Here is a 14,592-nt window from a genome sequence, read left to right as displayed (position 1 = left end):
GAGCTGACAATCTAATGGTGTAATCTCCTCTCTCCTCCACCACAGAGCTGACAATCTAATGGTGTAATCTCCTCTCTCCTCCACCACAGAGCTGACAATCTAATGGTGGAATCTCCTCTCTCCTCCACCACAGAGCTGACAATCTAATGGTGTAATCTCCTCTCTCCTCCACCACAGAGCTGACAATCTAATGGTGTAATCTCCTCTCTCCACAGAGCTGACAATCTAATGGTGTAATCTCCTCTCTCCACAGAGCTGACAATCTAATGGTGTAATCTCCTCTCTCCTCCACCACAGAGCTGACAATCTAATGGTGTAATCTCCTCTCTCCTCCACCACAGAGCTGACAATCTAATGGTGTAATCTCCTCTCTCCACAGAGCTGACAATCTAATGGTGTAATCTCCTCTCTCCACCACAGAGCTGACAATCTAATGGTGTAATCTCCTCTCTCCACAGAGCTGACAATCTAATGGTGTAATCTCCTCTCTCCACAGAGCTGACAATCTAATGGTGTAATCTCCTCTCTCCTCCACCACAGAGCTGACAATCTAATGGTGTAATCTCCTCTCTCCACCACAGAGCTGACAATCTAATGGTGTAATCTCCTCTCTCCACCACAGAGCTGACAATCTAATGGTGTAATCTCCTCTCTCCACAGAGCTGACAATCTAATGGTGGAATCTCCTCTCTCTCCACCACAGAGCTGACAATCTAATGGTGTAATCTCCTCTCTCCACAGAGCTGACAATCTAATGGTGTAATCTCCTCTCTCCACAGAGCTGACAATCTAATGGTGTAATCTCCTCTCTCCTCCACCACAGAGCTGACAATCTAATGGTGTAATCTCCTCTCTCCACAGAGCTGACAATCTAATGGTAAAATCTCCTCTCTCCTCCACCACAGAGCTGACAATCTAATGGTGTAATCTCCTCTCTCCACCACAGAGCTGACAATCTAATGGTGTAATCTCCTCTCTCCTCCACCACAGAGCTGACAATCTAATGGTGTAATCTCCTCTCTCCACCACAGAGCTGACAATCTAATGGTGTAATCTCCTCTCTCCACCACCACAGAGCTGACAATCTAATGGTGGAATCTCCTCTCTCCACAGAGCTGACAATCTAATGGTGTAATCTCCTCTCTCCTCCACCACAGAGCTGACAATCTAATGGTGTAATCTCCTCTCTCCACCACAGAGCTGACAATCTAATGGTGTAATCTCCTCTCTCCTCCACCACAGAGCTGACAATCTAATGGTGTAATCTCCTCTCTCCACCACAGAGCTGACAATCTAATGGTGTAATCTCCTCTCTCCACCACCACAGAGCTGACAATCTAATGGTGTAATCTCCTCTCTCCACCACCACAGAGCTGACAATCTAATGGTGTAATCTCCTCTCTCCACCACAGAGCTGACAATCTAATGGTGTAATCTCCTCTCTCCACCACAGAGCTGACAATCTAATGGTGTAATCTCCTCTCTCCACCACCACAGAGCTGACAATCTAATGGTGTAATCTCCTCTCTCCACCACCACAGAGCTGACAATCTAATGGTGTAATCTCCTCTCTCCACAGAGCTGACAATCTAATGGTGTAATCTCCTCTCTCCTCCACCACAGAGCTGACAATCTAATGGTGTAATCTCCTCTCTCCACCACAGAGCTGACAATCTAATGGTGTAATCTCCTCTCTCCACCACAGAGCTGACAATCTAATGGTGTAATCTCCTCTCTCCACCACAGAGCTGACAATCTAATGGTGGAATCTCCTCTCTCCACCACAGAGCTGACAATCTAATGGTGGAATCTCCTCTCTCCACCACAGAGCTGACAATCTAATGGTGTAATCTCCTCTCTCCACCACAGAGCTGACAATCTAATGGTGGAATCTCCTGGTCACATGATGAGTCGCAGCCGCTTTGACAAAGACAAGTTTTAATCTTGAAGGTTCCGGCCATTCTGTGAAGTTGCAGTTTCCATGGTAACCACAGATTCGGGCGGTGACAGGATCCCCGGATACAACACGAGGAATGGAAGTGCGGAAACACATTGCAGGGGAGATATCAGGGCTGAGTGTGGGGGGTCCATGTGTACGAGCTGCCGGGATCAGAGCCGTCCCGGTCCACCCTGCCCCCCCGATCAGAGCCGTCCCCGTCCACCCTGCCCCCCCGATCAGAGCCGTCCCCGTCCACCCTGCCCCCGATCAGAGCCATCCCGGTCCACCCTGCCCCCCCCATCAGACCTATCGCTGACCACCCTGCCCCCGATCAGACCCGTCCCGGTCCACCCTGTCCCCGATCAGAGCCGTCCCGGTCCACCCTGCCCCCCCGATCAGAGCCGTCCCCGTCCACCCTGCCCCCGATCAGAGCCGTCCCGGTCCACCCTGCCCCCCCCATCAGACCTATCGCTGACCACCCTGCCCCCGATCAGAGCCGTCCCGGTCCACCCTGCCCCCATCAGACCTATCGCTGACCACCCTGCCCCCGATCAGAGCCGTCCCGGTCCACCCTGTCCCCGATCAGAGCCGTCCCGGTCCACCCTGCCCCCCGATCAGAGCCGTCCCGGTCCACCCTGCCCCCCGATCAGAGCCGTCCCCGTCCACCCTGCCCCCGATCAGACCCGTCCCGGTCCACCCTGCCCCCCGATCAGAGCCATCCCGGTCCACCCTGCCCCCCGATCAGAGCCGTCCCGGTCCACCCTGCCCCCCCATCAGACCCATCCCAGTCCATCCTGCCCCCATCAGACCTATCGCTGACCACCCTGCCCCCGATCAGAGCCGTCCCGGTCCACCCTGTCCCCGATCAGAGCCGTCCCGGTCCACCCTGCCCCCCGATCAGAGCCGTCCCGGTCCACCCTGCCCCCCCATCAGACCCATCCCAGTCCATCCTGCCCCCATCAGACCTATCGCTGACCACCCTGCCCCCGATCAGAGCCGTCCCGGTCCACCCTGCCCCCCGATCAGAGCCGTCCCGGTCCACCCTGCCCCCATCAGACCTATCGCTGACCACCCTGCCCCCGATCAGAGCCGTCCCGGTCCACCCTGCCCCCGATCAGACCCATCCCAGTCCATCCTGCCCCCATCAGACCTATCGCTGACCACCCTGCCCCCGATCAGACCCATCCCAGTCCATCCTGCCCCCATCAGAGCCGTCCCGGTCCACCCTGCCCCCCGATCAGAGCCGTCCCGGTCCACCCTGCCCCCCCGATCAGAGCCATCCCGGTCCACCCTGCCCCCCGATCAGAGCCGTCCCGGTCCACCCTGCCCCCCGATCAGACCCGTCCCGGTCCACCCTGCCCCCCGATCAGAGCCATCCCGGTCCACCCTGCCCCCCCCATCAGACCTATCGCTGACCACCCTGCCCCCGATCAGACCCGTCCCGGTCCACCCTGTCCCCGATCAGAGCCGTCCCGGTCCACCCTGTCCCCCGATCAGAGCCGTCCCGGTCCACCCTGCCCCCCCATCAGACCCATCCCAGTCCATCCTGCCCCCATCAGACCTATCGCTGACCACCCTGCCCCCGATCAGAGCCGTCCCGGTCCACCCTGCCCCCCGATCAGAGCCGTCCCGGTCCACCCTGCCCCCATCAGACCTATCGCTGACCACCCTGCCCCCGATCAGAGCCGTCCCGGTCCACCCTGCCCCCGATCAGACCCATCCCAGTCCATCCTGCCCCCATCAGACCTATCGCTGACCACCCTGCCCCCGATCAGACCCATCCCAGTCCATCCTGCCCCCATCAGAGCCGTCCCGGTCCACCCTGCCCCCCGATCAGAGCCGTCCCGGTCCACCCTGCCCCCCGATCAGAGCCGTCCCGGTCCACCCTGCCCCCCGATCAGAGCCGTCCCGGTCCACCCTGCCCCCCGATCAGAGCCGTCCCGGTCCACCCTGCCCCCCGATCAGAGCCGTCCCGGTCCACCCTGCCCCCCGATCAGAGCCGTCCCGGTCCACCCTGCCCCCCGATCAGAGCCGTCCCGGTCCACCCTGCCCCCCGATCAGACCCATCCCAGTCCACCCTGTCCCCCAATCAGACCCATCCCAGTCCACCCTGTCCCCCAATCAGACCCATCCCAGTCCACCCTGTCCCCCAATCAGACCCATCCCAGTCCATCCTGCCCCCAATCAGACCCATCCCAGTCCATCCTGCCCCCAATCAGACCCATCCCAGTCCATCCTGCCCCCAATCAGACCCATCCCAGTCCATCCTGCCCCCAATCAGACCCATCCCAGTCCATCCTGCCCCCAATCAGACCCATCCCAGTCCATCCTGCCCCCAATCAGACCCATCCCAGTCCATCCTGCCCCCAATCAGACCCACCCCAGTCCATCCTACCCCCGATCAGACCCATCCCAGTCCATCCTACCCCCGATCAGACCCATCCCAGTCCATCCTGCCCCCAATCAGACCCATCCCAGTCCATCCTGCCCCCAATCAGACCCATCCCAGTCCATCCTGCCCCCAATCAGACCCATCCCAGTCCATCCTACCCCCAATCAGACCCATCCCAGTCCATCCTGCCCCCAATCAGAGCCATCCCAGTCCATCCTGCCCCCAATCAGACCCATCCCAGTCCATCCTGCCCCCAATCAGACCCATCCCAGTCCATCCTGCCCCCAATCAGACCCATCCCAGTCCATCCTGCCCCCAATCAGACCCATCCCAGTCCATCCTGCCCCCAATCAGACCCATCCCAGTCCATCCTGCCCCCAATCAGACCCATCCCAGTCCATCCTGCCCCCAATCAGACCCATCCCAGTCCATCCTGCCCCCAATCAGACCCATCCCAGTCCATCCTGTCCCCATCAGACCCATCCCAGTCCATCCTGCCCCCAATCAGACCCATCCCAGTCCATCCTGCCCCCAATCAGACCCATCCCAGTCCATCCTGCCCCCATCAGACCCATCCCAGTCCATCCTGCCCCCAATCAGACCCATCCCAGTCCATCCTGCCCCCGATCAGACCCATCCCAGTCCATCCTGCCCCCGATCAGACCCATCCCAGTCCATCCTGCCCCCGATCAGACCCATCCCAGTCCATCCTGCCCCCATCAGACCCATCCCAGTCCATCCTGCCCCCGATCAGACCATCCCAGTCCATCCTGCCCCCGATCAGACCCATCCCAGTCCATCCTGCCCCCAATCAGACCCATCCCAGTCCATCCTGCCCCCAATCAGACCCATCCCAGTCCATCCTGCCCCCAATCAGACCCATCCCAGTCCATCCTGTCCCCATCAGACCCATCCCAGTCCATTCTGCCCCCGATCAGACCATCCCAGTCCATCCTGCCCTTGATCAGACCCATCCCAGTCCATCCTGCCCTTGCTCCTACCTATCGCTGACCATCCTGCCCTTGATCAGACCCATCCCGGTCCATCCTGCCCTTGATCAGACCCATCCCAGTCCATCCTGCCCTTGCTCACACCTATCGCTGACCATCCTGCCCTTGCTCATACCTATCGCTGACCATCCTGCCCTTTATCAGACCCATCCCAGTCCATCCTGCCCTTGCTCACACCTATCGCTGACCATCCTGCCCTTGCTCATACCTATCGCTGACCATCCTGCCCTTGATCAGACCCATCCCAGTCCATCCTGCCCTTGCTCAGACCTATCGCTGACCATCCTGCTCTTGATCAGACCCATCCCAGTCCATCCTGCCCTTGATCAGACCCATCCCAGTCCATCCTGCCCTTGCTCACACCTATCGCTGACCATCCTGCCCTTGATCAGACCTATCGCTGAACATTCTGCCCTTGATCAGACCCATCCCAGTCCATCCGACCCCCGATCACACCAGCGATAAGTTATCCCAAAAGTTAGAGATTCTAATAAAAATATGAAGGCTGGAGCCCACGTGAGGTCATTACAGTGGGTGGGGGCAGGTCTCTCCCTTCAGCATAAAAGACACAGGGGTGGGGGACAGCGTTCATTGCCGGGGGGGGGGGGGGGGTATAGAGTCTATAAGCAAAGGCTCATGTTGGATAACGGTCAAATCATTGGGGAGCCCCCCCCCCCAGCTATACTGAGTCGTCTCTGCGATCTTATAGTAAGCTTTTTCTTTAATCCTTATTTTATGTAACTGCCTATGTATTTTAATGTCCCCTTTGTAACATCCTTTTATATATTTTTCCTAAACATTGCCTCCCTTTTGGATTAAATATAAAATTTAATATTTCGGTTTCTTTTGTCCTGTAATCGTTCCCTCGCCCGAAGCCATATACGCTACCAAAACGCAGGTGTCCGATCAGGCCAGTATCATAGTTCAAATCTGGACGGTGGTGGCAGCGAATAGTAATAATCGAAGCCGACAGTGACTGTACGGAGGCGTATACACATATTCCATGCGCTGGAATACGGAGGTGTGACGCCATACGCTCACTGGTCGCTTGCCGATAGCTTCTTAGTGAGCAGTTGGGTTCGTGTGCTCGCGATGGCTTGATGCCATTGGAGATCTACATAACTTTGTACAATATCTTCAGAGATAAATGGAGATGTACCAGTCTATGAAAAAATGAAGGGGTGCCAATAATGGTGAGCAGCACTGTAGGAGGAGGAGAGGTGAGACGAGGACAGGATCCAGGAGGAGGAGGACAGTGAGGTGCGGAAAGGATCCAGGTTACCGCGCCATCACCGCACTGGTGTGATCTCCACAGTACAATGTGCAGGGATGACCCATGGAGGACGCTGCCCGCACCATGTCCGTTCTATCATCTCCTGCTCCTGCCCCTCGTCACGCTGCCCTCTGTGCCGGAGCGAGGAGGTGCCGGGGGTCTTACACCCCGGATGCAGCACAGATCACAGCAGCAGTACACGCCACTCCGCCGTCTCCACAGCCAGGAGCCATATGGAGGGTGCGAGGGGCATTGTCCTGGCTGACAGCGCGCATCAAACAAGACCCCAGCGTGGGGCGACAGTGAGCAGCGGCTTCCCGCAGGGCGGCACAGATGGTTCATCCAATACTATCCTAATCCGCAGAAGACGGCGGGCTCACCTGTGCGTCCCGCTCCCTCCAGCCTTGTGCCTTCTGCTCGTGCTCCGCCATGGCGCCCTGCAGCTGCCGCTCCAGCCGCTGGATCTCCTGCTGGTGCTCCTGCAGGTGGCGCTCCTGCTCGGCGCGGTGCTGCTGGTGGAGGCGGCTCTTCTCCTGCTCCTGCTCCAGCTTCAGCTCCACCACCTGATTGGTCAAGAGACCCCGTCACCATGACAACTGATCCCGGCTGACCCCAATACATGCCACCGCCAAGTTCCCTCTGCACCGCCGGCATGAACCCCAAAACATTGCTGTATGGTAATGGGGGGAAAGCTGCGAGAAAGAATAACAGGCTGGAGGCCGTCTGCGGGGGGCGCTCTCTGGGCGGATGCACTGGGCTGCAGGGGGCGCTCTAAGCTGCGGGGAGGGAGCTCTCTGGGCGGATGCACTGGGCTGCAGGGGGCGCTCTAAGCTGCGGGGAGGGAGCTCTCTGGGCGGATGCACTGGGCTGCAGGGGGCGCTCTAAGCTGCGGGGAGGGAGCTCTCTGGGCGGATGCACTGGGCTGCAGGGGGCGCTCTAAGCTGCGGGGAGGGAGCTCTCTGGGCGGATGCACTGGGCTGCAGGGGGCGCTCTAAGCTGCGGGGGGCGCTCTCTGGGCGGATGCACTGGGCTGCGGGGGGAGCTCTAGGCTGTGGAGGGGCGCTCTCTGGGGGGATGCACTGGGCTGCAGGGGGCGCTCTAAGCTGCGGGGGGCGCTCTCGGGCGGATGCACTGGGCTGCGGGGGGCAGTCTAGGCTGTGAGGGGGGCGCTCTCTGGGGGGATGCACTGGGCTGCAGGGGGCGCTCTAAGCTGCGGGGAGGGAGCTCTCTGGGCGGATGCACTGGGCTGCAGGGGGCGCTCTAAGCTGCGGGGAGGGAGCTCTCTGGGCGGATGCACTGGGCTGCAGGGGGCGCTCTAAGCTGCGGGGAGGGAGCTCTCTGGGCGGATGCACTGGGCTGCAGGGGGCGCTCTAAGCTGCGGGGGGCGCTCTAAGCTGCGGGGGGCGGTCTCTGGGCGGATGCACTGGGCTGCAGGGGGCGCTCTAAGCTGCGGGGGGCGCTCTCTGGGCGGATGCACTGGGCTGCAGGGGGCGCTCTAAGCTGCGGGGGGGCGCTCTCTGGGGGGATGCACTGGGCTGCAGGGGGCGCTCTAAGCTGCGGGGGGGCGCTCTCTGGGGGGATGCACTGGGCTGCAGGGGGCGCTCTAAGCGGATGCACTGGGCTGCAGGAGGCGCTCTAAGCTGCGGGGGGGCGCTCTGGGCGGATGCACTGGGCTGCAGGGGGCGCTCTAAGCTGCGGGGGGGGGGCGCTCTCTGGGCGGATGCACTGGGCTGCAGGGGGCGCTCTAAGCTGCGGGGAGGGAGCTCTCTGGGCGGATGCACTGGGCTGCGGGGGGCGCTCTAGGCTGCGGGGAGGGAGCTCTCTGGGCTGATGCACTGGGCTGCAGGGGGCGCTCTAAGCTGCGGGGGGGCGCTCTCTGGGGGGATGCACTGGGCTGCAGGGGGCGCTCTAAGCGGATGCACTGGGCTGCAGGAGGCGCTCTAAGCTGCGGGGGGGCGCTCTGGGCGGATGCACTGGGCTGCAGGGGGCGCTCTAAGCTGCGGGGGGGGGCGCTCTCTGGGCGGATGCACTGGGCTGCAGGGGGCGCTCTAAGCTGCGGGGAGGGAGCTCTCTGGGCGGATGCACTGGGCTGCGGGGGGCGCTCTAGGCTGCGGGGAGGGAGCTCTCTGGGCTGATGCACTGGGCTGCAGGGGGCGCTCTAAGCTGCGGGGGCCGCTCTCTGGGCGGATGCACTGGGCTGCAGGGGGCGCTCTAGGCTGCGGGGAGGGAGCTCTCTGGGCGGATGCACTGGGCTGCGGGGGGCGCTCTAGGCTGCGGGGAGGGAGCTCTCTGGGCTGATGCACTGGGCTGCAGGGGGCGCTCTAAGCTGCGGGGGGGCGCTCTCTGGGGGGATGCACTGGGCTGCAGGGGGCGCTCTAAGCGGATGCACTGGGCTGCAGGAGGCGCTCTAAGCTGCGGGGGGGCGCTCTGGGCGGATGCACTGGGCTGCAGGGGGCGCTCTAAGCTGCGGGGGGGGGCGCTCTCTGGGCGGATGCACTGGGCTGCAGGGGGCGCTCTAAGCTGCGGGGAGGGAGCTCTCTGGGCGGATGCACTGGGCTGCGGGGGGCGCTCTAGGCTGCGGGGAGGGAGCTCTCTGGGCTGATGCACTGGGCTGCAGGGGGCGCTCTAAGCTGCGGGGGCCGCTCTCTGGGCGGATGCACTGGGCTGCAGGGGGCGCTCTAGGCTGCGGGGAGGGAGCTCTCTGGGCGGATGCACTGGGCTGCGGGGGGCGCTCTAGGCTGCGGGGAGGGAGCTCTCTGGGCTGATGCACTGGGCTGCAGGGGGCGCTCTAAGCTGCGGGGGGGCGCTCTCTGGGGGGATGCACTGGGCTGCAGGGGGCGCTCTAAGCGGATGCACTGGGCTGCAGGAGGCGCTCTAAGCTGCGGGGGGGCGCTCTGGGCGGATGCACTGGGCTGCAGGGGGCGCTCTAAGCTGCGGGGGGGGGGCGCTCTCTGGGCGGATGCACTGGGCTGCAGGGGGCGCTCTAAGCTGCGGGGAGGGAGCTCTCTGGGCGGATGCACTGGGCTGCGGGGGGCGCTCTAGGCTGCGGGGAGGGAGCTCTCTGGGCTGATGCACTGGGCTGCAGGGGGCGCTCTAAGCTGCGGGGGCCGCTCTCTGGGCGGATGCACTGGGCTGCAGGGGGCGCTCTAGGCTGCGGGGAGGGAGCTCTCTGGGCGGATGCACTGGGCTGCGGGGGGCGCTCTAGGCTGCGGGGAGGGAGCTCTCTGGGCTGATGCACTGGGCTGCAGGGGGCGCTCTAAGCTGCGGGGGGGCGCTCTGGGCGGATGCACTGGGCTGCAGGGGGCGCTCTAAGCTGCGGGGGGGCGCTCTGGGCGGATGCACTGGGCTGCAGGGGGCGCTCTAAGCTGCGGGGGGGGGGCGCTCTCTGGGCGGATGCACTGGGCTGCAGGGGGCGCTCTAAGCTGCGGGGAGGGAGCTCTCTGGGCGGATGCACTGGGCTGCGGGGGGCGCTCTAGGCTGCGGGGAGGGAGCTCTCTGGGCTGATGCACTGGGCTGCAGGGGGCGCTCTAAGCTGCGGGGGCCGCTCTCTGGGCGGATGCACTGGGCTGCAGGGGGCGCTCTAGGCTGCGGGGAGGGAGCTCTCTGGGCGGATGCACTGGGCTGCGGGGGGCGCTCTAGGCTGCGGGGAGGGAGCTCTCTGGGCTGATGCACTGGGCTGCAGGGGGCGCTCTAAGCTGCGGGGGGGCGCTCTGGGCGGATGCACTGGGCTGCAGGGGGCGCTCTAAGCTGCGGGGGGGCGCTCTGGGCGGATGCACTGGGCTGCAGGGGGCGCTCTAAGCTGCGGGGGGGGGGCGCTCTCTGGGCGGATGCACTGGGCTGCAGGGGGCGCTCTAAGCTGCGGGGAGGGAGCTCTCTGGGCGGATGCACTGGGCTGCGGGGGGCGCTCTAGGCTGCGGGGAGGGAGCTCTCTGGGCTGATGCACTGGGCTGCAGGGGGCGCTCTAAGCTGCGGGGGCCGCTCTCTGGGCGGATGCACTGGGCTGCAGGGGGCGCTCTAGGCTGCGGGGGGGCCGCTCTCTGGGTGGATGCACTGGGCTGCAGGGGGCGCTCTAAGCTGCGGGGGGCGCTCTCTGGGCAGATGCACTGGGCTGCGGGGGGCGCTCTAGGCTGCGGGGAGGGAGCTCTCTGGGCTGATGCACTGGGCTGCAGGGGGCACTCTAAGCTGCGGGGGCCGCTCTCTGGGCTGATGCACTGGGCTGCAGGGGGCGCTCTAGGCTGCGGGGGGGCCGCTCTCTGGGTGGATGCACTGGGCTGCAGGGGGCGCTCTAAGCTGCGGGGGGCGCTCTCTGGGCAGATGCACTGGGCTGCGGGGGGCGCTCTAGGCTGCGGGGAGGGAGCTCTCTGGGCTGATGCACTGGGCTGCAGGGGGCGCTCTAAGCTGCGGGGGCCGCTCTCTGGGCGGATGCACTGGGCTGCAGGGGGCGCTCTAGGCTGCGGGGGGGCCGCTCTCTGGGTGGATGCACTGGGCTGCAGGGGGCGCTCTAAGCTGCGGGGGGCGCTCTCTGGGCAGATGCACTGGGCTGCGGGGGGCGCTCTAGGCTGCGGGGGGGGGGGGGGGGGCGCTCTGGGCGAACTTTTTCCACTTGTCACTGGTAACCAGCAGTTATAAAGGGTCTCTATGTCGTGGTCACCACATAATGGTATGCGCCTGATTGTGGGGGTCCGCTGCGCCTTTTCTCATCAGTGGCAGCCTCCCCCCAGCGCCGGCCTCCCCCCAGCAGGCTGTCAGTGGCGGGGCAGGGTCGGTGCTCCGGCTTGTCGTCCCCCTCTTTGATGCTAATTCTGGCAGACGGGTGGAGCGGCCCCCTACCTGGCCGGAGCTCGCAGGCTTCCCGGCCGCCTTTGATGCGGAGCTGCAGGACGTCGCTCTCCGCGCTGCGGCCGCTGCCTCCAGTCACTTGAGCTTCTCTTCAGTGTCGGTGGATTTGGGACAAATGCTCAGGACGAGGGGCGGCAGCATCAGGGGGCGGCAGCATCGGGGGGCCACATCAGCTCCAACCTTCCGTCTATGCAGAAAAGGAGCCAAACCTGAGGGCGCAGCTGCCACGACCGGACGGAGGGAGCGAGGCGGCATCAGCGCTGTACAGCTGTGGGAATGATCCAGACCTCCGCTACTGCACATTTACATAGGACTGCACAGGCTACACAGGCGGACGGCGTCCAGGATCCACAGCGGGGGCCGAGGAACGAAGAGCCATCTGTGTCTCTCAGGACGGGGGGCTCCGCCTGACACCTCCGGACTACAGCGAAACCCCAAAAATACCAACCAGACCTGCCAGATATTAGCAGAGTGCAGAAGTGCGAGCGCAGCTCTGGATGTGATGCACACAGGCGCTGGGTGCGGAGCCTCGCAGTCACTTACCTGCTGCGCGCAGCGCTCCTTCACCTCCTGCAGCTGGCGGCTGAACTCCTCGCTCTGCTTCTCGCGGAGGCTCCGGGAGCGGTTCAGGTCGGCCTCCACCTTCCCCATCTGTAGGGGAAGCAGAGAGCAGCGGAGGCTCGTCATTAGAGCGCGGGCGGAGGCTGCTCATGACAGCAGAGCTGAGCGTGCACGAGTACGGGGGGGCCGGGAGAGATGACAGCAGAGCTGAGCGTGCACGAGTACGGGGGGGCCGGGAGAGATGAGAGCAGAGCTGAGCGTGCACGTGTACGGGGGGACAGGAGAGATGACAGCAGAGCTGAGCGTGCACGTGTACGGGGGGACGGGAGAGATGACAGCAGAGCTGAGCGTGCACGAGTACGGGGGCCGGGATAGATGACAGCAGAGCTGAGCGTACATGTGTACGGAGGGCGAGAGAGATGACAGCAGAGCTGAGCATGCACGTGTACGGGGGGGGGGGCCAGGAGAGATGACAGCAGAGCTGAGCGTGCACGTGTACGTAGGGCAAGAGAGATGACAGCAGAGCTGAGCGTGCACGTGTACGGGGGGGCCGGGGGAGATAACAGCAGAGCTGAGCGTGCACGTGTACGGGGGGGCCGGGAGAGATGACAGCAGAGCTGAGCGTGCACGAGTACGGGGGGGGGGGGGGGGGGGGCCGGGAGAGATGACAGCAGAGCTGAGTGTGCACGTGTACGGGGGGGCCAGGAGAGATGACAGCAGAGCTGAGCGTGCACGTGTACGGGGGCCGGGAGAGATGACAGCAGAGCTGAGCGTGCACGTGTACGGGGGCCAGGAGAGATGACAGCAGAGCTGAGCGTGCACGTGTACGGGGGGACAGGAGAGATGACAGCAGAGCTGAGCGTGCACGTGTACGGGGGGGCCAGGAGAGATGACAGCAGAGCTGAGCGTGCACGAGTACGGGGGGGGGGGGGGGCCGGGAGAGATGACAGCAGAGCTGAGTGTGCACGTGTACGGGGGGGCCAGGAGAGATGACAGCAGAGCTGAGCGTGCACGTGTACGGGGGCCGGGAGAGATGACAGCAGAGCTGAGCGTGCACGTGTACGGGGGCCAGGAGAGATGACAGCAGAGCTGAGCGTGCACGTGTACGGGGGGACAGGAGAGATGACAGCAGAGCTGAGCGTGCACGTGTACGGGGGGGCCAGGAGAGATGACAGCAGAGCTGAGCGTGCACGAGTACGGGGGGCCGGGAGAGATGACAGCAGAGCTGAGCGTGCACGTGTACGGGGGGGCCAGGAGAGATGACAGCAGAGCTGAGTGTGCACGTGTACGGGGGGGCCGGGAGAGATGACAGCAGAGCTGAGCGTGCACGTGTACGGGGGGGCCGGGAGAGATGACAGCAGAGCTGAGCGTGCACGTGTACGGGGGGACAGGAGAGATGACAGCAGAGCTGAGCGTGCACGTGTACGGGGGGACGGGAGAGATGACAGCAGAGCTGAGCGTGCACGAGTACGGGGGCCGGGATAGATGACAGCAGAGCTGAGCGTGCACGTGTACGGGGGGACAGGAGAGATGACAGCAGAGCTGAGCGTGCACATGTACGGGGGGACAGGAGAGATGAAAGCAGAGCTGAGCATGCACGAGTACGGGGGGGCCGGGAGAGATGACAGCAGAGCTGAGCGTGCACGTGTACGGGGGGACAGGAGAGATGACAGCAGAGCTGAGCGTGCACGTGTACGGGGGGCCGGGAGAGATGACAGTCATGCATTAGATGACTACCATTCCATGTTGTGTCCACTAGGGCGGCGATCAGGGCTTCTGATACGGGGACAGGACTACACGACTAGTCGGGGGGCTGACACGAGATGCTGATCGTCTGCAGCATGTTCTGCACAATCTCCAGATCTCACCAGTTGTGGCCGGATCGCTTGGTGGTCTGCAGAGTATCTCATGTGCAGGGCCAGCGTGACTCTGGCACAGGGGGCCGTCTGCTGCATGCTGCTGCTGATCCCTGCCACTGATCTCCGCAGAGCCGGAACCTCTCCTCAGTGATGTCATCAGCGGAATCCAGGACAATGATAATGAGATCACACTCTAAGCCCCGCCCCACAGCCGCCATGCTTTACCTGCTCCTTCATCTCGCCGTACGCCTTCTCCGTGTTGCGCTCCACCTGACGCTTGAACTCGTCTGTGGCCTCCGCCTGCAGCCGCTGCACCTCCATCACCCGACTCAGCTGCTCCTCCCGCTCCCTGCAAGACACAGGCTGCACTATACTCCGGAGCTGCACTCACAGAACGTGCTCAGGCTGCCCGGGCAGAGTACCATCTCACAGGTCACACTAACACCAGCAGCACAGAGGATGTCAGGAGAGGAGGAGATCACAGGCTGAGAGTTACATGGAGAGAGGAGCAGGATCCCCAGCAGCACAGAGGATGTCAGGAGAGGAGGAGATCACAGGCTGAGAGTTACATGGAGAGAGGAGCAGGATCCCCAGCAGCACAGAGGATGTCAGGAGAGGAGGAGATCACAGGCTGAGAGTTACATGGAGAGAGGAGCAGGATCCCCAGCAGCACAGAGGATGTCAGGAGAGGAGGAGATCACAGGCTGAGAGTTACATGG

At 63.1% G+C, this 14,592-nt stretch overlaps 1 protein-coding gene across 2 annotated transcripts in view; it reads right to left on the bottom strand.

Annotated features, from left to right (window-relative positions):
- LOC141240299 (centrosomal protein of 112 kDa-like) overlaps nucleotides 1-14,241 on the bottom strand; it is a 47,197-nt gene extending 32,956 nt beyond the window's left edge. For both annotated transcript variants that reach the window (XM_073668629.1, XM_073668630.1), the window contains exons 1-3: nucleotides 14,099-14,241; nucleotides 11,997-12,104; nucleotides 6,995-7,177 (exon numbers count right to left, since the gene is read on the bottom strand). In XM_073668629.1, coding sequence (XP_073524730.1) covers nucleotides 6,995-7,177; nucleotides 11,997-12,104; nucleotides 14,099-14,194 — 387 coding nt within the window. In that variant the 5' untranslated portion in view covers nucleotides 14,195-14,241. The remainder of the gene's footprint in view (nucleotides 1-6,994; nucleotides 7,178-11,996; nucleotides 12,105-14,098) is intronic.
- Nucleotides 14,242-14,592: the final 351 nt, after the last annotated feature.

The sequence above is a fragment of the Phyllobates terribilis genome, unplaced genomic scaffold, assembly GCF_046119375.1.
Source record: "Phyllobates terribilis strain yellow unplaced genomic scaffold, ASM4611937v1 Scaffold_827__1_contigs__length_625462, whole genome shotgun sequence".
NCBI lineage: Eukaryota > Metazoa > Chordata > Amphibia > Anura > Dendrobatidae > Phyllobates > Phyllobates terribilis.
Note: the sequence above shows the minus strand (reverse complement) of the source record. Positions and strands in the feature narration are given on the sequence as shown.